The sequence below is a fragment of the Fundulus heteroclitus genome, unplaced genomic scaffold, assembly GCF_011125445.2.
Source record: "Fundulus heteroclitus isolate FHET01 unplaced genomic scaffold, MU-UCD_Fhet_4.1 scaffold_324, whole genome shotgun sequence".
Lineage (NCBI taxonomy): Eukaryota > Metazoa > Chordata > Actinopteri > Cyprinodontiformes > Fundulidae > Fundulus > Fundulus heteroclitus.
The window spans coordinates 74,631-97,172 of NW_023396734.1; the positions used below are offsets into that span (position 1 = coordinate 74,631).

General features: G+C 41.8%; 1 protein-coding gene across 2 annotated transcripts; it reads right to left on the reverse strand.

Annotated features, from left to right (window-relative positions):
- Nucleotides 1–18,206: 18,206 nt before the first annotated feature.
- LOC118559596 (tripartite motif-containing protein 16-like) lies at nt 18,207–21,649 on the reverse strand. 2 transcript variants are annotated; one of them, XM_036130285.1, is made up of 2 exons: nt 20,032–21,649; nt 18,207–18,794 (listed from the first exon to the last, which is right to left on the reverse strand). In XM_036130285.1, the coding sequence occupies exons 1-2, from the start codon at nt 21,647–21,649 to the stop codon at nt 18,685–18,687; spliced, it is 1,728 nt and encodes a 575-aa protein (XP_035986178.1). In that variant the 3' UTR covers nt 18,207–18,684. The 2 variants fall into 2 exon arrangements, with proteins under 2 accessions (XP_035986178.1, XP_035986179.1); XM_036130286.1 differs by lacking the exon at nt 18,207–18,794 and having other exon boundaries at nt 19,687–21,649.
- Between the last annotated feature and the right edge of the window lie 893 nt (nt 21,650–22,542).

Consider the following 22,542-nt stretch of genomic DNA (forward strand, 5'->3'; position numbering starts at 1 on the left):
CTGAAAGGCAGCTCTCCAACCCCAGAGCGCAGAAAAGGTGACCATGCAGCACTCAGCGTCCATCAGCTAACTAAAATGTTTTTTTGCAGTTTTCAATTATATATTTTTTTTCTGGGGAGGTGGGGGGTATACTTTTCTTTGTTCTGTTCTTTTATAGCACTTACAATTGTCTTGTTACTTAAATGTGTTACAAATAAAAATACTTTGGCAACTGGTCACCATGCAAGGCAAATGAATTTTTATAGCACCTTTTAGTACAAAGACAAAGCAAAGGACTGCAACCATGAAAACAAGATTTTTTTTGCCATAGTTCTGGTGAGACAGTAACAAGTTTGAGTGTAGAGAAGCTGAGAGTTTCTCTAAGACGGTGCAATGTATGTTAACTCGCTTTATGTTGAGCTACAGACAAACGTGACCATTGAATTAGTTCAGGGAGGGTTTTTCATGGAGGTCAAGAAATTTGGGCCGACGGGTTAAGCTGCAGTGAAGAACAATTCAGGACATCTAGGAAGTTACACAAGTTTCTCCCAAAAAAAGTGTTGCCACCAGCGCAGAGCTTAATCAAAATGGACAAGTCAAGAGTTGTCAATGGCCCAGAAAGGATGGAGAACTATTTTAGGTGCCAGCAATGAAGCATCTTGACCTGGTCCAACTATAGGATTCCTTCTCATCCAGGGGAATGAGCTTGTTTGCCGTTTCTTTGACAATGATATGTTTTCGCAAAATGATGGAGCCCCAAAGTAACTAAAACAATCACATAATCAAAATTGTGACCTTGTGGTCAGAAAACGCCTCAAATCTGGTACCTTTACTGAGAACGTGAGGTCTGTTTCCTAAAAGAAGGCGGAGAAACAGAACCTAACAAAAGTCAATAATCAATCCCTGTCAGTCAGGATTTGGTCCAGAGGGTGACATATATATATATATATATATATATATATATATATATATATATATATATATATATATATATATATATATATATATATATATATATTAGGGCTGGGCAACGATTAAAATATTTAATTGTGATTAATCGCCTAATTTGCCTGATTAATCGTGATTAATCGCAATTAATCGCATTGTATTTACAAACTCCAAGAATGAATTCAAAAGTGGTGTAAAGAGCACTTTTATTTTAATGTTCTGCTGCCATATGAACAAAAGTGTTGTAACATTTGTAGCACTTATCAGTAACACATATTTAGTGTAAAGCTCAACTTAAACATGTAAAACAAAATATAGCAATAATAATAAATTAAAGCTTATTGCCACTGACAGGGAATTCTCTTTATTGGGAAAAAATCTACCAAAAACAGGCAATTTCTGAGGTAACCGCAGGGAGCAGCATTACCATTTTATATTCAATACCAAAGTTTAACTTGGCAGTGGTTACAACTAACTTGTTTCTGTCATATTCGATGCTGGAAGAACTTTAAACTGAAATGCTTGCTAACTCGATATGCTTGCGTTGCTTGCTTTTATTTGACGTTAACACGCGGTTTTTTGTTGTTGCTTTCTCGCGTGCATATAGAGAATGGCAGGGAAAAACAGGCAAAAATACATGGATACTTTAAAACGAGAAGCGACTTCACCGACAGCGTCGATGCAGACCCCGCTCCGCTCAGCACAAAACTTGTTCCGGCCGCCAACTCACCGCCTCGCCTAAGCAAATTCCTGCGGGAAACACCGCCTTCCGCATGTCGCTTTGTTTTTTTCCAGCCAGCACCTTTCTTCTTCTTTGAATCCGAGGTTTGGCTGACAGCGAGGTTATTGGTGCATTATCGCCACCTACTGTTCTGATTCAAACCCCTACACCGCAGCAACAGACCTTCACATAATAAAAGCATGTGAGCAACATGCGTTAATGCGCGTTAAAGAAAATATCACCGCTAATAGTCTAATGAGTTAACTTGCCCAGCCCTAATATATATATATATATATATATATATATATATACAGAATCTAGAGCTATATACACGTAGACTGTGCGTTAATGTAACGCAGAAGGTTTGGAGATGCTACTTATGTGTAGCTTGTAGGTCCTGAACGGAGGAGGGAGAGAGGCAGTGTCAAGTGTCATGGACGGCTTTTGGCCTTTTTAGTAAACTGCTAGCGGATGTTCGTGTGGCGTGAGGTTTTGGTCCTGATGGACCGCAGCCTCCTGCCAGACGGAAGTGACTGAAATAGTCCATGACTGGGGTGCGAGGGATCAGCCACAATCTTCCCTGCACGCCTCAGAGTCCTGGAGGTGTACAGGTCCTGGAGAGATGGAAGATTGCAGCCAATCCCCTTCTCTGCAGACCGGATGACACGCTTCAGTCTGCTCTTGTCCTTAGTGGTGGCACCAGCGTACCAGATGGTGATGGAGGAGGTGAGGATGGACTCAATGATGGAGGAGTAGAACTGCACCATCATTGTCCTTGGCAGGTTGAATTTCTTCAGCTGCCTTCTTCAGGAAGTACATCCTCTGCTGGGCTTTCTTGGTGAGGGAGTTGATGTTCAGCTCCCACTTTAGGTCCTGGGAGATGATAGTTCCCAGGAAGCGGAAAGACTCCACAGAGTCCATGGTGTAGTCACAGAGGGTGATGGGCGTAGCTGGGGCTGAGTTCTTCCTGAAGTCCACAACCATCTCCACTGTTTTTACAGCGTTGAGCTCCAGGTTGTTCTCCTTGCACCAGGTCGCCAGATGGTCAGCCTCCCACCTGTAGGCGGACTCGTCACCATCAGAGATAAGTCCGATGAGAGTGGTGTCGTCCGCGAACTTCAGGAGCTTGACAGACTCATGACTGGAGGTGCAGCTGTTGGTGTACAGGGAGAAGAGCAGAGGAGAAAGAACACAGCCTTGGGGGGAACCAGTGCTGATGAGCTGTGAGTCAGAGTCATGTTTTCCCAGCTTCACGTGCTGCTTCCTTTCAGACTGGAAGTCTGTGATCCACCTGCAGGTGGAGTCGGGCACATTCAGCTGGGAGAGCTTCTCCTGAAGCAGGGCTTGGATGGTTGTGTTGAAGGCAGAGCTGAAATCCACAAACAGGATCCTGGCATAAGTTCCTGCAGAGTCCAGGTGCTGGAGGATGTAGTGAAGGGCCAGGTTGACAGCGTCGTCTGCAGACCTGTTGGCTCTGTAGGCAAACTGTAGGGGGTCCAGGAGGGGATCGGTGATTTATTTAAGGTGTGAAAGCACGAGGCGGTCAAAGGACTTCATAACCACAGAGGTCAGAGCGACGGGTCTAAAGTCATTAAGTCCTGTGGTCCTTGGCTTCTTTGGAACAGGGATAATGGTGGAGGCTTTAAAGCAGGCTGGCACGTGACATGTCGGTAGTGAGGTGTTAAAAATGTCTGTGAACACTGGAGACAGCTGATCAGCACAGTGCTTCAGGGTGGATGGAGAGACAGAGTCTGGTCCAGCAGCTTTCCTGGGGTTCTGTCTTCTGAAGAGTTTGTTAACATCTCTCTCATGTATGGAAAGAGTTGTCACTGAGGATGAGGTGATCTGTTGGGTGGAGTCTGTAATCACAGACCACTGATTAAGTTTCTTTTTAGCTTTTAGAGTTAAAGGATCAAAATTTAAGGAGCTATGGTTTCTTTTGTTCTTTTGTGGTGGTTATGCCTAAATAAACAACCTCGTTTCCAGTGGTGGCTGGTGAAAAAAAATCTTGGTGGTTTTTTTTGCTAAATTAGTCTTATAGCTGATTGTGTGTTCAGCTAACAGCTCTTTTTTTATCTTTATCCCTCGTCCGATTTGCCGGTTGTGTCCCCAGCTTCGTGGCTCATATATACTGTTCTCCCTGTTTCTACGTCTGGTCACGGTTTCTTATATAAAAAAAAATTCTTGAACTCACAGGACTTTTTTTCTTGTGTTATGTTATGGGAGTTCTGAACAGATAACTGACTTCCCTGAGATTTACTGAAGAAGGAGACGTAGAGTGTTACAATTCCAGCACTTTATTGAGAAACAGAGCAGAGCAACACATGGACAAAATACTCGCGCCGCGCGGCTGCAGCCTAGCGTCTGCAGCCTAGCGTCTGCAGCTTAGCGTCTGCAGCCTAGCGTCTGCCCCTGTTTCTGCCCGGGCTCGCTTTCGGCTCTCCCTAATACTGCACCGTGGCCTTGGCAGGAGACAAAACAATGACAGCCCATCCTAGACAGTCGTCAGCCATACAGTGTTATGCTGCAGCATTCGGCCTTGCACTCAGTAACAGTGGATTACATACACAGACATCTTGTCTCCTGGCTCTGTGTCCGAGAGGCAACAGGTCACTTTGACTGTAGGGCAAAGATTAATACAACATTCCACCCCTTGATCGCATAGAATATGTATAATCTATGTGATCACCCACAAAGTAAAAACAAGAAGACCCGTGACATGAACATGCAAGTAGAAATCATGTGTGCTGGAACTTCAGTAATGATTAACATGAATGCTTCGGAGAGTTTTATCACACAAGATCAAGGTTTAGCATTTGCCTACAATTTAGGGTTCATCTAATTAAAGTAAGGCCTGTTTTAGGTCCTATGCGCACATTATTTTAGGTGTATTCAACTAGGTAAGCTAAAACCTGTATACTAATTAAGGTCAAATCTGTCTACTCTCACCCCGCCCTGAATACCCCCCTACTCCTTTCTCCACTTACCCCTCCAGTGGACAATAATCCACCACACCAAACTTACAACACCAGGAGCAAAGGAGGTTCAGTGCGGGCAGGGGAACAACCGAAAAAAACTACCCACAGGAGTAGCAAAAAACTGGTAAGCCCCCCAGGGAGATCTGCTCTCGGCCAATCTGAGCCCGAAAACCCTGTATTGAATCTAAGTGTTATCATTACCAGCTAATATTAAAGGATCTTTAGAGCCAATCAGATCCCAGGTCCACCTAAGGGAAAATCAATGGTTGCATAAATCAGTGCTCTTTAGTGTGAGAAAACATTCCCTTTTCTTTCAACAGACAGTGAGAACAATTGAGAATCATATTGGGTAAACATTCAAAACTCCAATAACAAAATAAAGTGATTACGCATAACCGAGGTAACACATCAAAACTTAGATCTATGCCTATATCAAAGTTGACATTAGACCAAACAACGAATGAGGGGAAAATAGGAAACCCCATCTGACATTATGACTGTGGAATAGCCCCTGATAAAAAGGATTGAATCAAATGAATCATTGTCAGGAACATTTAAAAAAAATTAAATAAAACTCAAGGAACAGTCACCCACAGGAAAAGTATTCCATGTTAGCAGGAAGTATTATTAACATCACAATCATTATTATCATAATCACCATCGTCATAATCACTCAGATCAGAAATATCATCATTACTAAGATCAGAACTTTCAACTTCTTGGGCATGGTTCTCGGGGAAAACACCAGGTTCTGCATCCGGTTGACCTGTAAAGAAGCTAACTGATACTGCAGAAGTTAACATTCGTTTAACCAGAGGGATTAAGCAGCCCGACAAAACAATCAGCAGGGCAATGACCACTAGGACTGGGGTGAAAATACGAACCAAGATCGACTGCCATCCACTCCCTGTAAGCCACGCCCATCCGTCATATTCAGCTGAGGGAGAATCAGCTTTAACCATGGAGTTAAACAAATCATGCATTTGTTGCTGGATAGAGGTTATGTTTGATGAAGAGTCTGGGATATAAGTACAGCACTCTGAGTCAATGACTTTACAGACGCCCCCTTGTGTTGCCAGTAACATGTCCAAAGCCATGCAGTTCTGTAAGGAAGTTAATCTTAGAGCCTTCAATTCCGGGGCGTAGCTTTGAAATCCCTCATCCACCAAAGCTGTCAAGTTCTCTAAATCTGCAGCCAGTCTGTTAATGGCTTCAGCATTACTAACAACACCATACCCAGGAAAAATTGCTGAGGCTATCTCGCGTCCCATTGATATCCTGGTTCCCCTTTTTCTGCGATTCTGGGCACCCACTGGTACAGACGCAACTATCCTAACAGAGGGAATAAGATAAGACAAATAACAGGCACCACACCAATTACTTGGGAGATACAGGTAGGAACGATGACCACAAACCCATACCATATTAGTAGGACATGGACAACCATCAGGAGATGGAGTATACACCTGGAGGGAAGAAAAGGCACCACCCCTTAAACCCCATTTGGTCAAATTAAAAAGTCTTAGCCATGGTTTCAATGGGTCGTCTGCACATAAAGGTCTATTATCTGTAAGCGCACAAGAAGCTGGCACAGTATTGTCACAGTTAACTGCATTGCCCAAATTAAAACTGGATCTGACACAGGGAAGAACAAAACACAGGGGTGCTGACCGCATATGTGATGACACTGAATGGGTCATAACAGAACCCGCGACACTAACATTTGTAGCATTTGAGAAACCATAAGGGAAGCGCACAGAATGATGAGAAAAATTAATTGCCCAGGGAAAATGTTTCAGGGGTTTAGAAGCCCCAAGGATATAGGACCTGTTACGGGGCGCTGTTGTACAGGCAGAAAAAAATGATAACACAGTGGTGATGTTAACTTGCCATGGTTGGAGTAAAGATGACCCCTGAGTTGCATGCGGCAAGCGGGTGCAAACATAACAACTACCATTTGTAACCTTTCGAGCAGTAGTAACTGCCAATTGCCACCAGAGATTGTCAGTCACGCCATGATGAGCAATAACATGTCGTTTTACCCCTCTTTGCAAATGAGGTGTCTTAAAAGCCTGACTGATGGTTGGATCAGCTGAATTTAACACAGCAACAGTAGAAACACGCTTAAGGACATTAGAATCATTTTGATCACAAACCCATGTAATTAATATAAGTAAGAATGCAACCATAAGGCAACATATTGCCAGCTTCTCAGCCGTCCTGAAGAAGGTCATCTTGATGCGGCGTGTAGAATGATGGTGTAGAATGTAGAATGATGATGAATAAAACGATGCCAACGCGTCGTCCTTCTGTCCTCTTCTGTCCCTTTTTTTTTTTTTTTTTTTTTTTTTTTACAGTTTGGAATGTTGTGGTACCACAGTCCTATCACAATTCGTTTGACATTGTGAGACAAAATTTGTTAATTCACTCCATTTCCCTTTAACGGGCTTTGTTAATGGAATGTGTGGGATTCCATTTTCTCTGAAAAATGCTAGCTGTTGAGGTACCAAATTGATCGCAAGCGCAGCGTATTGGGAACTCCAATACAGTGTGGAAAAGGTTAGTTTCTCAGATGACACCCGGAACCATGCCTCCTCAAAGTCTGCATCTGGGCCCCGTGACGTGTGTGCTGTGCAGCTCAGATCAGTAGAGCTCTTAGTCTCTGAAAGAGGATTTACAAGCTGTTTGACTTCCTCCATCAGCTGCCCGCTAAACAGAGAGTTCTGAAATTTCCACTCGTAAGCATAAAGCAAGTTCTGCGGGCTGTATTTCACAGCACTGACCACTGTCTGATCTCTGGTGCTCACCAGAACACCTTCTGGTGTGGAGATCAGCACGATTCCCAACTCAATCATCAAATCTCTTCCCAGCAGATTCACAGGGCACAGAGACGATAGCAGAAAACTGTGTTTGAAAGAACTCCCCTCCGGAGTTACGCAGGTGAGGGGTTTTGTAAACTGCTCTTTTGTCACCTGACCTGAGGCAGACAATGAGAAAACATGGTTTCCACTGAGCCGTGGAGGAATTTGAAACTCCTCTGCTCTGATCACTGATGATGTCGCTCCAGAATCAACCATAAAGGATATTCTGTGTCCATCAACCACCAGTTCCAGAGTTGGAAAAGCCCTATATGCTTCAGATCTTAAGTGAGCATAAGTCGGAACCACCTCCTCAACCCTTTTCTCCAAAAATGGTTCAGTCAAAATGTTACTGTCCACACACTCATTTTCTGCACTTTCAAGACTCCACACAGCCGCAAAAGATTTCAAAGCAGGTACTTCATTGCGAAAAGCAGAGGATTCCAAATGTGTGTGCGTGTTGATATTGTCCAGCAAGTGTGTCTCTGTATCAGGCAGAGAGGCAACACTCGCAGCTGTGTTTGTGTGTGCAAAAGCTTGCAGCCCGTTATCTGCATGTGTGTGTGTGTGTGTGCTCTCAGTGTTGCTATGTGTGGAAGCAGTGTGAGAAAAAGAAGGAGAGGGGAAAGAAAGATCATTTTCAGATCCCCTATGGGGTACATTACCAATCTGTTGACCCCACAAGCGTGACGGCTCGCCCCCCTCCGGCTTACAGCGTCAATCTGCTTCCTGACGCCGCGAAGGGCGACCCTTACGAACCCGACAGTCCCTCCACCAATGGCCTCTTTTCCCACAGCGATGACAGACATCCTCTTGCCCCTGGTTCCCCTGTTCTGGCCAGGATCTTTCTCGGTTTCTTCCTCCTCTGCCTCTCCCTCCTTGGCCTCTTCCTCCTCTGCCGATGTATTGATACGTGGAGATGGCAGCCAGATGCAGTTCTTTCTCAGTCTTGTCCTTTTTTGTTCTTTTTTGCTCATCCACCAGACTGGCTGCATGTCTGGCGTGTTTCCGGACTTCGGACAGTTTTGGTTCCTCAACCCACCCCACGTAGGCTGCTTTGAATGCCTCAGCAACTTGTGGGAGAAGTCCTTTAATGACCGAATCACAAACCAGGGTTTCCCAAACTGTGATGTTACCGTCCACCCCCAGTGTGGAAGGTTTTGGCTGTCCACTGTGACGTGTGACACACTCTATCACTCTTTCGATGAAGTCGTCTGTGGACTCGTCAGCCTTCTGCTTGCAGGTGTAGATGTTTGTCATGTTGATTTTTGTGGGGAAAGTTTTCTTAATCTCTGCGGCCAGGCCGTTGACTGCATTCACGAACCCTTGATTGTCCGCATGATCCCAATCTGCGTTAAGAACTCGCAGTCCCATTTCAGGCAGTTTGTTATGAATCTTTGCCAGTTCAGTTGCTCTTAGTTTGCGTGTGAAAACTCTGCGAATCTCAGCGCCCGTTGGACGCAGTTCCTTGCAGAAGTCAGTGAAAGCAGTGGCAAACTTCTCACCACACAGGGTGTGATCAGGGAGAGACTTAGCGTTCTCTTCAATGTCCTGTGGTGTCCAGGCCCTGAAAACCAGGTCTCGTCCATTCGGGCCCATAACTTCAACCATCGGGGCACTGATGTCCGTGTAGCGGTCAGGAGGTTTGATGTCTTGTCTCAGTTCGTAGGAGCGACCCGCCCCAGCAGCCCCTCTTGGTGTATCGGCCTCAGTCTTTAAGGCTGCCTGCTGCGTGGGGGCCGATGCTGATGCAGATCCCCCCCCCTCAGAAGATGTGTCGTCTGGGTGGCTGCTGCTGCTCACATGCTGGGGTTGTGGTTTGGCTTGTGGTTGCCCTGGGCCAAAGGCGTACGAGTCGAGGTCGTGGTCCATCACGCTTGTGAGGGCGCTCAGATCAGGATACATGGAAGTAGAAGAGAAAGGAGGGTTATTAGACAAATCCTGTTTTCCAGAAGCTTTGTATGGAGGAGGTGTTTTCTCTCTAGTGTGTGTGCGTGTGTGTGTGTGTTGCAGAAACGCCAGAGTTATTCTGGACATTAGGGACAGAAGCGGAGGGGACAGAGCAATTGTCTTCACGACCACACACGCTTCCCGTCACATCCAGTCTCCCAGCCAACCGTTTACTATTTTGTTTTCTTTGCCGTCTCTCAGCTTCATCTTTCCAACATTTAAGGCACGCCCGTTGTCTCCGTATTCCCAATATTTCTTTTTGTTTGACTGTCTTCTTTGTTTCTAATTTATTTTCTTGTTCTTTTATTTTGTCTTCAATCCTTTTTAGTACTGCCATATTAAATGACCCCCCTTGTGGGAAATCTGCATGTTTAATCCAATCATTTATGCATGTCATGCTTTCGGGCCCATACTTTTTCAGCATGAAATCGAACGTCTCACCATGGGGCAAGGCTGGACCCCGAGAACTCTGCCTTTGACCCATTACACGGACTCTTCTGCTTCCAGACTTTTTTTTAAATTATTTTTATTTATTTTATCCTTTTTTGTGTTTTTTATTATTTTTTACTCTTCCTTAGCACGATCGACCAACTAAATGAAAGTCCTCACATCCGAAGGTCGCCTTTTTGGTATAATGGTCGGGGTCCCCACTTATCAAAGCTGCAAACATCATCGCAACAGTCAAGGACTTAAGCATCCCTGCCGCTTTCATCCACAACAGAAGTGGACAGCCTCTTGCACAAACCCAAGACAAGAGGACTTTAATGGACCAGCTGCAAACTGCTCAGCCGGTCACCTGTTCTCCAGGTGAAAATCACTCTGCCCCTCCTCCCCCCCAGCGGGAGAGTCCGTATTTCAGCTGAAAACGTATTCTAATTGAATTTTGAATTTTAGTTTAATGTCAAAGCTTTAAAACTGGTCTGTATTTTTGGGTCCTACTTTATTTGCCCCAAAGATTAAACTTATTTAATATTTTTATAGGTTTTCTTAATTTCCATTTTGTAGGTTTAAAGTTTTGCAGTATTGGCACTGTTATCTAAAAAAAATTCAGTATTTTTTTCTCTAACAACAATGGGTTTTTTTGTTTGTTTTTTTTTAATTTAAGCTTAATTTTCCTTTAAGCAATTGCATTTAAAGAAAATGCTAGAAAGTATCTCTCTTACCGTCTCATGAAAAGAAAGGTTCGAATCTGATCCCGCGCCGACGCTCCAGAGCCACCCCGAGATCAGGAGCCCCTCCTCATCCCTTGAAAATCCGTTCGGGGTAACAGAGGCCGGATAAACTTCTCCGGGCCGGCCAAAGCTGCTCCTGTCCCCGGACCCCCTGGCCCGCCGGTCGGAGATCTTGTTCGTTGACGCCAAATTGTTATGGGAGTTCTGAACAGATAACTGACTTCCCTGAGATTTACTGAAGAAGGAGACGTGGAGTGTTACAATTCCAGCACTTTATTGAGAAACAGAGCAGAGCAACACATGGACAAAATACTCGCGCCGCGCGGCTGCAGCCTAGCGTCTGCAGCCTAGCGTCTGCAGCCTAGCGTCTGCAGCCTAGCGTCTGCAGCCTAGCGTCTGCAGCCTAGCGTCTGCAGCCTAGCGTCTGCAGCCTAGCGTCTGCAGCCTAGCGTCTGCAGCCTAGCGTCTGCAGCCTAGCGTCTGCCCCTGTTTCTGCCCAACCTCGCTTTCGGCTCTCCCTAATACTGCACCGTGGCCTTGGCAGGAGACAAAACAAAGACAGCCCATCCTAGACAGTCTTCAGCCATACAGTGTTATGCTGCAGCATTCGGCCTTGCACTCAGTAACAGTGGATTACATACACAGACATCTTGTCTCCTGGCTCTGTGTCCGAGAGGCAACAGGTCACTTTGACTGTAGGGCAAAGATTAATACAACATGTTATCCGCACAACTTATCTTTTTACTCTGTTCTTAGTTCTGTTATATCAGAACTTTATTACGTCTGTAATCGGAGCTTCACAAGTCACTCTGTTAGATCTCCGCATCCATTCAGTGTGTATTGCGTCATCTCGCTCTCAACCTTTTATGTAAAATTTGAGGTTCCTCAGGTCCTCGGGCCTCTAACCCAGCATAAATACAGTTCCCCGTCGAGAACCGCAGTGAGTCGCCAGGCTCAAGAAAGCCTTTAGATTTCTTGAACTCACAGGACTTACTCTATTCTTAGTTCTGTCATTTTATGTCAGAACTATTTGCATGGTGTTGTTCTCAATCTTTTTTTTTTTTATTCTCAATACATCTCTGAACCACACTTATTTAGTACTGCTCCAAGGCACTCCAAAGCATTAATTTAGCAGATTTGGTTCTACTGAGACTTGGGACACATTATTTAGTCTATGTTTCTAAACAGAACAGAAAATGCAGTTTTGATAAAACAGGTCCTTTAGGCTTGTTTTTATTAATGTTAGAAAATAGACTACACAAAGTCACACAAGGAATGACACACACACCTTATTGCTATCTTACTTCCTAATAACTATCTTCTCTTGTTGTTTTCTCCTGCTGCGTGTGAACTGGAGTTGCTGTTCTTTCCCACTGCCTAGGAACTGGCCTTGAAACTCTCTCCTGATACTTTATTCACATTCTCTTCTTCTGATCAACAGACACGGCCTTAAAGCAAAAACATTGCATATTAAAAGCATGTTAAACCTTCATAAATGTGTACTAAAAAACTGATCAAAGTTAATACATTTCACAATACACACATTATGCCAGAAGCTGATTGAATATGATTATTAATTATAAATTGGTATTATAATTTTTAAGTCATTCAAACTCAAAAATTAGCTATAACAAATATGATTCAAATGCTGGTGATGCCAGAGCTAGAAGCTTATAATGATTTATACTACTAATGCATTTATTAATTAGCTGTTATGAACTCAGTTGTGCTGGAACAAATGATCTGATTGGACTCTGACCGATAAGATTTATCCAGCAACGGTGATAACTCAACTTATAACTGCAATTAGAGTTTAAACCATTACCCTTTTTATCACCAATCCAAATAGAATTTCTCTGTGTTAAAATCGGATGTTAATTCCGAAAAGAAGTAGCTCTGAATTCTGAACAACCATGCAACTGTGAATTGGAATGAACACAAACAATTACTATTCCACAGTTGTTTTGTATTATTAAACCAAAGGCAATTCCCTGTTACAGTAATTCTCTGATTCAACAACCTTGGAACACTACTCGCTACTAAACTAAAACATGCACAATATATGTGGAAATAAAAGTCAAAAATGGATTAAAATATGCAGTTAGCAAATATTAGTTCAACTCACAGTTGTTTAAACATCACATTCAAGACGTCGGCATTTGATGTCGCAGCATTGAGAGGCAGGAAACCGCTTTGAGAATCCAGACGGACGCCTCAAGGTTTCCACAACAGCTAGTCAGTTTAACTACGTGACACTAGGGCTGGACGATATAGAAAAAAAGCTTATTGATAAAAAAAATGCATATTGATCGATATCGATAATTATTGAAAATATTTAAAACCATATTTTATGTGGACATTTTATGATATTGCCAAATGATTTAATTTTAATAAAGAACACAAACACAGAATTCCAATTAAATCTTTATTTAACCAACTTTTTTAACCATAACAGAAATGCAGCTTAAGCGAAAATTCAGACTGAAGAAACTCTATTGCCTACCTCCATCAATCAGGGACTCATCCGCCTCCGACGCAAGGCAATCAGCTTTGAACTGCTCCTCCTCGAAGCCAATCAGCATCCTGGGTTCATCTTAAAAAGAACTCCACATCCTCATCTCGGCCTTCTCCTCAGCGAGCAAGCAGTGGCTGCGCGTGTCCGGTTTGGACTCTGTCGACCGGTTTCAACCCACCTCCATCCCCTTCTCCACCATCGTACCAAGCTCCGCCTGGCTTTCCTACGGTCCTCCTTCAACCTCGTCCCTATCAGAGTGTAGTTCCTCCTGGACTCTCATGGAATTCCCTGTCACTCCTTAAAACGGTCCGGCAGAAGACCACCATGCTGAGCCTGGTTCTGCCAGAGGTTTCTTCCCAAGGGGGAGTTTTTTCTCTCCACAGTCGCTTCATGCTTGCTCATCATGGACAGTTCATGCAAACCTGTGTTTATCAAGTTGGACATCTAGCTCAAACAGATCATCATATGGACTGAACAAACTTTGCTTATCTCCACTCCACCACCAGTTTCAGACCCGGGGGGAAATATCCCTATTCTCATACGCCTGCTAATGCATATTCAAGTATAATTCAGCGTGAATTTTTCCTGCCGAGGTCTGAGCGCCAAACTCTTAAAATATCGTATCAATAAAATTCTTCTAATTGCCTTTTCTTTCTGTGTGAGTTTTTCAGATTGAATTTCTTTTTTAAAGAAAAACAACTTAAGAGACCTGAGTTATGTTATTAAATAATGACAAAGAATAAACTAAAGTGACCAGTAAAATGACCAAAATAAATATACCAAATAAATAAATAAAATAGCCTATTTAGGTGGGAATAGTACACTAGTCACTTCTCAGGTTTCATAATTGAGAGGCTGACGCAGGGCTGAGGTCTGAGGTTGTGGCGTGGGAAGACGCAGACGGCAGCTCATTCAAAATCTGTATATTATACTGTATATTATTATTTTTACCCATAAATCATGTCCGTCCAGTAATTTAGCACCATCTTGTTTGTTTGTATATATATATATATATATATATATATATATATATATATATATATATATATATATATACATATATTAGTGCTGTCAAACGATTAAACATTTTTATCGCGATTAATCGCATAATGTCGATAGTTAACTCGAGATTAATCGCAAATTAATCGCATATTTTATCCTTTTATTTCTGAAAGTGTAATAGCCTGTTTGGGCATTTTTAATATGCAATTTTGCAATAAATGACACTATTAAAATACATGCTTGTACAAAAATATTTTTATTTTGTTATTTTTCACGCACTTTTCATAATTGGAATGAAAACATCCTGGTGCCAAACTCTGGACTATGATAACTAAATGACTAATCATGACGCCCTGATGTTTACACAGTGTGTAAACAAATGTGTAAATAAATACCTGTTTTCATGCCGATATATTTTCTTTGCCTCTTAAACAAAGATAGACATGGTATTATGCATAAACATATAAATTAATAAAAATTGTACATTTCAATAAAGTCATAAGTTTTGTTCATTTCTTCACTCTCTCTCTCTCTCTCTCTCACACACATCTAATTCTGAGATTTCACACCAACAACCATCATTTCTTTGAATATTTTTGCTTGCTATTTCTATCCAAATTCATAGAGTTTAAGCCTGGAAAAAGATTTTAAATTTCCAGGTCATTCCAGTCTTACACTTTGCTTGCAACTGGGCAGGAGCTTAATACCCTGAAAGAGACTGTTTAGCAACTGTTTAGTAACTCCAGGTCCTTCGTTTGGCAACGTAATTCAGCCTTAGTTTGTCAAATACAGACAACAAATGAATAAGCATTAAAGTACGGTTTATGGGTTGGGTTTCTGCAATGTTATCAGCATGTTAAAAACTCATCTTCAGAACCAATGTCTGCTTAAAATGGTGATCTGCACCAAGTAATCTACTTTCAGCAGTTATCAGCGGTTATTGCACCGTAAACTGCAGAAAATACGGTCAGAGTTGTTCTGTCTGCCTTTACTACCGTCGGCTCCTATGGCGGAGGGATATTTCAGCTGGATACACTCAAATGTAGTGAAGGCAGGTCTCATAATAACCCCTATTTTGTCACTTATTTTAGAGCCTAAATAAGCTATTTCACTTTCAGAAACGTGCCCAAAAAAAACCGCAACCGCAATTTAGAAGCGCTTTTAGAAAAAAGAAGCCCAAAGTCGCATGTGTCCGAGGGTAAAAGAGCGCAGCGCGGGTCTGTTCTGCTACAGTTTTCTAGCACTCTTGAAACTACGGAAAGCGCCGAGGGTAAAAGAAACACAGTGCGAAGAGCGCGGCGGGGGGAAAAACATTAGGGAACGGTGTGTGTGTTTTGACGCGCGATTAACGGCGACAAAAAAATTGTCGGCGTTAAAATGGGTTTACGTTAACACCGTTAATAACGCGTTTAACTGACAGCACTAATATATATATATATATATATATATATATATATATATATATATATATATATATATATATATATATATATATACTCAGTCAGATCTTTTAGAAATCAGGGTGTTTAATGTACTTTTCTCTGCTTCCATCCCTGCTACCCATTAGCACATATTGTGTTTATGCGGGAAAAATTGTAACTGTAAAGGATGAGGATTATCTATCAGACAATCTTACTTATGGAAGGTAATTCCCCAGGATCTGGTTCCTAGTGTCCTTTTATTTGCGCACCCATAAGCGGAGCAAAAGTCGGGCTTTCTGGGATGTAGCTCTAGACGTTTGCTTACTTTTAATACAAAATCGAAATTATTTATCAAGTAAGACAAAAATTTAATTCAATCAATTGGTCCCACGTAGCCCCTAAAGGGTGACGTTTTCAGTCAGTTGATTTATCTGGAAATCGAGTGAGAATTCACTTAAAAAATAAATACTTTAAGTTTTATTCCAGCTCACAAAAGAAACATCCAGATCCAGTTTCCCAAGAAGTTTATGCATGAAGTTTCCTTGGGGGTTTTCTTTAGCAAGGGAAATAAACTTAACTGTCCAAGTGGCATTGATCATACGTGCTTGTTAAATTCTCTAAATGTTAAATGGACAGATTCCTTCATCAACTTGCGATTAATTGCCAGTTCAAGGTAAAGTTTTTAGAAATCAAAAGGAACTATATTTTCTGAGCCTAATATGATAGAACAAGAGGAAACTTGGGTAAATAAATAGGTTTCAGGTGAAAGTTTCCTCTCACTATAAACAGAGCTCTCAGATCCGTGGCTGTGCTTCCCTCTAGTGGTCACCAGGAGTAGCACACGCAGTCCTTTTGAACAAGACCTTTTTTAAAACACATCACCCTCTACAATTATTGCCAGCTCTGATAAAGATGTGTAGAAAGCCTTATGATAAATTCATATTTTTGAAGCAGAATGATCTCACATAGAAAAATGTAGGAACCAATAACATTGGTTAATTTATGAAGTTATGTATAATCCTCTATGATGGTCTCTTCAGCTCTCTACAGTGTTTAGGTCTGGGGACAGAGATGGCCTTGGAAGAACGTTGATTTTGTGTCTGGTGAATTATTTCTGTTATTTTGGCCAAACCAGATCTTAGTTTAGTTGCAGAGGAAACACCAGATTCATTGCTAATGTCCTGGTACTTTGATCTTTGGAGAAAAACAGGCCCACAACATCGCAGGTCCTTGTCTGTAGTTAATAGTGAGCAACAGTCATCCTTTGTTTCACACCAGTTCACCAAGGCAAAAGGTTTCAGGTAAAGATCCGCCATCATGTTTACATTTGTGATGGTAAGACAGAAAGAGTCTTTTTTTCTGCTCTGACCGTAAATGTGGGCAAATTTAACAGCTGTTCTGTCGTCACCATTTGCTGACTAATGATTGGCACACCTGACTGACCTAAATAATCAACTTAAATTATAAATAAATTATCAAAAGTGTTAAAGTTATGTTGATTTTATAAGGTAATTAATTGCAGTAGAATATGGATTTCTTTTCAGGCTAAAACACGTCTCTACCAGGACTGATGCTAATTGGAAAGGCTGCTGGTTATTTCCCTTTTACCAGGAAACAAGCATATTTTCAAAATTTTAATTATAGTAGGTATTAAATTTATTTAACCTGTGTTCACTGGGATGAAACTGGTCCCTTCAGACAGAGCAGCAGCAGCAGCAGCCTCATTTCTGCACTCCCGCCTCGCCGACTTTATCTGGAGACGCCACTCCAGCTGGAAATATCACAGAGAGGAGCCCTTCGTATTTTTACACAAACACACGGTTCAGGGCTCAAACAGTGATGTCATTGATAGAAATAAAAGTGTTTTATCAGAGACCCTTTAACTCATTAAAGCGCAACTGAGAATGCTCCACACTCAACCCATGGGGATCCATTTTTTTAAACAAATAAAGCACTTTCTTCACTATTCCTCTTTTTCTGTTCAGCAAAATGTATGTCAGGTTTTTTTAAGTTTTAAAATTATGTTTATGTCATGACTTTCATTTAAATAAACATTTCAACAATTTTGACACAAAATGATCTGCCAGTTTTATTTATTACTCTGGAGGCTTTGAAAATCCAGACATGAAGTATTTATAATAAAGTTGAATTTATTTCCCATATTAAGGTTGTAAGTTACAAAAGTGAGAAAAATGTATTTGCATAGCACCTTTCACAGACATTAAAATCAAAGTGATTCACGATAAACAAAATCATTTCATGTACATCCTTTTTAAAGCATTTTTCTATACTGTAGTTTTCGGACTATAATTCTGTTTTCAGAACACTTGGAAAGTGACTTTATACAGTGAAGGTCAAATTAAATAATTTCAACAAACTTATTTACATCTACAGAGTTTTTTGAGGCAAACATGCTGACTGAAGGAAATCTAATCTAAGTCATGCATCAAGGAAGGAATAAAATACAAAAGTATTAAAAAGGAGAACTTTGTAAAAATTACTAATGGATCATTTGTGAAGGGTTACAGTGTTCTAAACTAGCAAATATGGTTTTTAAATGAATAGACTGTTTGATCATTTGTTGTAACATTGTTCCCTGTTTTCATACTGCTTTGGGGTCATAGAGTCTGATTATTAATGAAACACAATCTGTTGAAAAAGCATCCAATTAAGCTCAGTGTAATGTCATCATGACATTTTTCAAAACGAAGAACCGATAAATATACAACAGATATTGAAATATTCAGCTAGCTTCTGATTTTACGGCAGATATATCGTGTATTTCTAGTGACATAGCTGGTCTACTTCTACCCTGAACAGGAAGTCATAAGTTTCAGAGATCCTCCTCTGATGTGGAAGCTCTTCCTCAGACGTCTGGTCCTGATGTTGTTTCTACTTGATGATGGTAAAAACAACTTCAGTTTTTATGGCAGCACCTTTTGCTCATTAGTGTTGGACTGTTGGGAGGATTCTGGCAGCGTCTCTCTGGTTCTGCGTCTTCAGAACAAGTCCAATCTCTGAGGAGCGATGCAACACCTTCTCCATCACCTGCTCAGCTTTCTGCCTGGAAAACACTCAGCAGAAGCTGCGTTCAAGGGAAATGGGACATTCTGCTGTTTGTGGGTGTTTGAAACGCTTCATCAGAACAAAGTCTGTGTGTCTGTTCTGGTGAGACGATCCAAAGTGGGATTAAATGTGTTTGGTGTTGGAATAAGGAGCAGTTCTGCTGTGTTTTCCACAGGCTGCATGAGTCACAGCAGCAAGACGAGCAACAATCAGTTAATTTCAAGCTGCTGGTGAATCTGACCTCAGATCTGTAGAGCATGTTTATTCACAGCAGGACGCTGACATGAAGGTTTCCTCTCTTCAGCAGAACAAAGCCAGGTTCTGTGGAGAGCCATAGCTTCTGGGTTTGGATATTCAGTCACACTTTACTGCTGCTGTCTGCAAACTGAAGCAAAGAAATGTTTCCACCAGCAAAAAGAGTTCAAGATCAACTGAATTAGAATGAAAAGCAGCAAAAATCAGCTTTAAATCCCTGCAGTTCTGGTCCAAAAACAAGTGGAAAGTGTTTCAAAGAGTTTGGGTCAGAAAATATCTGAAATACAGAAAAGTAAAAAGAATATGGTTAAAAAAGATTATGTTAAAAAAACAGTTTAATGCCAACAAAAATAAAATAAAGTGACTCAGTGGATAGAAACAATGTCTCACTTTAATACTTAAAGTCTTTATTTATTGAAATCACATTAATGATCATCACAAATATTAGATTTAGTTCATAATTGTGGTATAAATCTGTAACACTTCATTCAATAAAACACCATAAATTCACATTATATCTCTTCATTACAGATTTTGCTGCTAAACACATCCTGTAAATTTTAAGTTTCAAATAAAACTATATTGTACAGCTGCATTGTCATTTTTACTGAAATACTAATTAGAGTTGTGGTGATTTTGTAGTTTTGATGTTATTCACCTAAAAGATGTTTTAAAATAATGATCAAACATAATAAAACATTCAAAATATGACAATTATCAGATGAGAATTTTGCAATATTAGATGATATCTGTTGTCTCATGTGTGTCTGGACTCAACAAAACGGGTCCAAACCAGAACCGGATCAAAGAACCGGTTCCACTTTTTAAACCTGGGGAATCATTCGACATTTTATTGCTGAGTTCACAGTTTTTGCTGCTAAAAGCAACAAGGAGGAAAAACAACAAATATTCTGGTGCTTATCAGCTGGTTTAGAAAACAATGATGAGAAATGAACAAACCCAACAGAACCAGAACATCAATTCTGAAGGAAAACAAGTGCTGACAATCTCTGACTATTGATTTCTGTGCTGTTTAGACATAAAACAACAACGATCAAGAAAATAATCTGCTGGAGATTTAAAAACCAGAATCAAACTCACTGAACCTTCAGTGGATTCTGTCTATTTGGGTTTACAGAACTCAGCAGAACCTCCATAATAAACATAAACTCCAGCATGTAGCGGCTGAGTGAAGGTGGTCTGGACTCTGTGGAGGAGAGTCATGGTTTCAGAGACGCTGTAGAAGGACAGAATACCTGCTCTGTGATCCAGGTACACTCCTACTCTGGAGGAACCAGGACCTGAGATGGAGGTCCAGATGTTGTTGTGACCAAATTTATAACCTCCTTGGGAACAATATAATGCCCAAGATTTGTCATTAGCTCCAAATAAACATTCATTCCCTTCTCCTGTTCTGCTGATATTCTTGTATGCGACTGCTACATAAACTATTCCTCTCCTCTCCACCTCCCAGTAACAACGTCCAGTCAGACTCTCTCTACTCAGAACCTGAAGATAATCAGTGAATCTGTCTGGATGACTAGAATCAGACTGAGGTTGATTCATAAATGTCACCTTCCTGTTCCCCTCTGATAGTAACAGACGACTGTTTGCTGTGTTTGGATCCAGTGTGATTTCACATGAATATCTCAAGAATCCAGCTCTGCTCTTTGGTTCTGGTTCTGACAGTAAAACATCCACCTCAGTGAGTCTCAGTGAGATGTTTGTCCATGCGTCTCTCAGGATGTCCTGTAGTTGATCTCTGAGCTCTGACACAGCTGCTGTCACATCCTCAAAGTAGCTCAGAGGACGGATCTTGATGCTGGATGAGTGTGTAGACTCACTGAGTGCTGACAGTGAGGGGTAGTTGTGGAGAAACTGGTTGTGATCCTCTGTGTCTGAGAGCTGCTTCAGCTCAGCGTCTTTCCTCTTCAGCTCAGTGATCTCCTGCTCCAGCTTCTCCTGAAGCTCTTTGACTCGACTCCCTTCAGTTTCCTGCTGGGATCTGATCTGCTGCTTCACATCAGAGCTTCTTTTCTGGATGAGACGGATCAGCTGAGTGAAGATCTTCTCACTGTCCTCCACTGTTTTATCAGCAGAGTGCTTGATGGCCTCCAGCTCCTGTTGAAGCAGCTTCACATCTTTCTCTCTGTCCTGGATTCTCTGCTGGATGTTTTCTCGTCTCACCTCCAGCTCTCTCTGCCTCTCAGTCCTTTCTGCTGCAGCTGACACTGTGTCGTGGCCTTTATGTTCTTCCATTAAACAGATAAGACAGATACACTTCTGATCAGTACGACAGAACATCTTCATCACCTCATCATGACGAGAGCAGATGTTCTCCTGGAGGTTCTTGGAGGGCTCCACCAGCTTGTGTTTCTTAAATGCAGCTGAATCATAATGAGGCTGAAGGTGTTTCTCACAGAAAGAGGCCAGACAGACTAAACAGGACTTGATGGCTTTCAGTTTTCTTCCAGAGCAGAAATCACAGGCCACATCTTCAGGTCCAGCATAGCAGAGATCAGCAGGAGCAGCTTGGAGTCCAGTCTTCTTCAGCTGCTCCACTAAAGCTGCTAACATGGTGCTTTTCTTCAGAACGGGCCTCGGTGTGAAGGTCTCCCTGCACTGAGGGCAGCTGTGGATTCCTTTGTGATCCTCTTCATCCCAGAAGTTTTTAATACACTTCATACAGTAGCTGTGTCCACAGGGAATAGTCACCGGATCCTTCAGTAGATCCAGACAGATCGAACAGGACAAGGTTTCTCGGTCCAGCTGGTTCTGCTCCATTTCTCCTCGCGGTCACAGTGACTGTGTGAGTTTCATTTCCTGAAAACAGAAACAGCTCTGAGCTCTGATCTACGAATCACGTGTCAGAGCAGAGAGGCTGCAGCCAATCAGCTTTCACCTCCAGCAGCTGTTGCTCCACCAGCTTCAAGGTGTGTCTGAGAGCAGGAAGAACAGGGAGGGTTATCAGGTTTTACAGCCTGCAGAATAAGGAGCAGAGGTCGCCTTTATAAAGCTTGCATACGCACAAAATGGGCCTAAAACGTGTGAATCACCATTTCCACGCAAAATTCAGATCTAGAATAAAAAATAACTTGTGGGGAAAATGTTCGGTCCTCACAGCAGCTCTGACCCAGGCTGACGCTCATTTTGAAAACGGAGGAAATTGGTGACGCAGATGGTAAAGTGGTGAGTTGCAGCCAAACTGCGTCATGATTCCTCTCAGACGTTCAATTTCACTCCATATCAGACTTTAATCGTAGATCAACTTCATCGTTAGCCTTTAAAACCACAAAAAGGACCTTTAAATAAATAAAATAAAAATGCCCATAAGCCAACTTAAATCTTAACATTTTATCAGGGTTTTCTACCATCAATTTCCCCGATTATTACCAGGGTGACTTGTTCCATAGATTACAAGATTATTGTGAAAAGGTGTGCAGCAATTAATTTCTGTAAATGGTCAAACACACTCATGCGTAATGCTGAGGATGCATTGGCACTGTTGGAAGACCTTGGATGGGGGAGAATTAGGAGGAAACACATTTTCAAGGTTAAAATATTTCCTAACCAATGATGATGACTGGCCTTTATACCGCTTTAGACTCTGAGCTTTACATTCTGCCATAACCTGCAGGGGAAAGAGGCTACACCCGCCTCCAGGTGCTGAAAGGCAG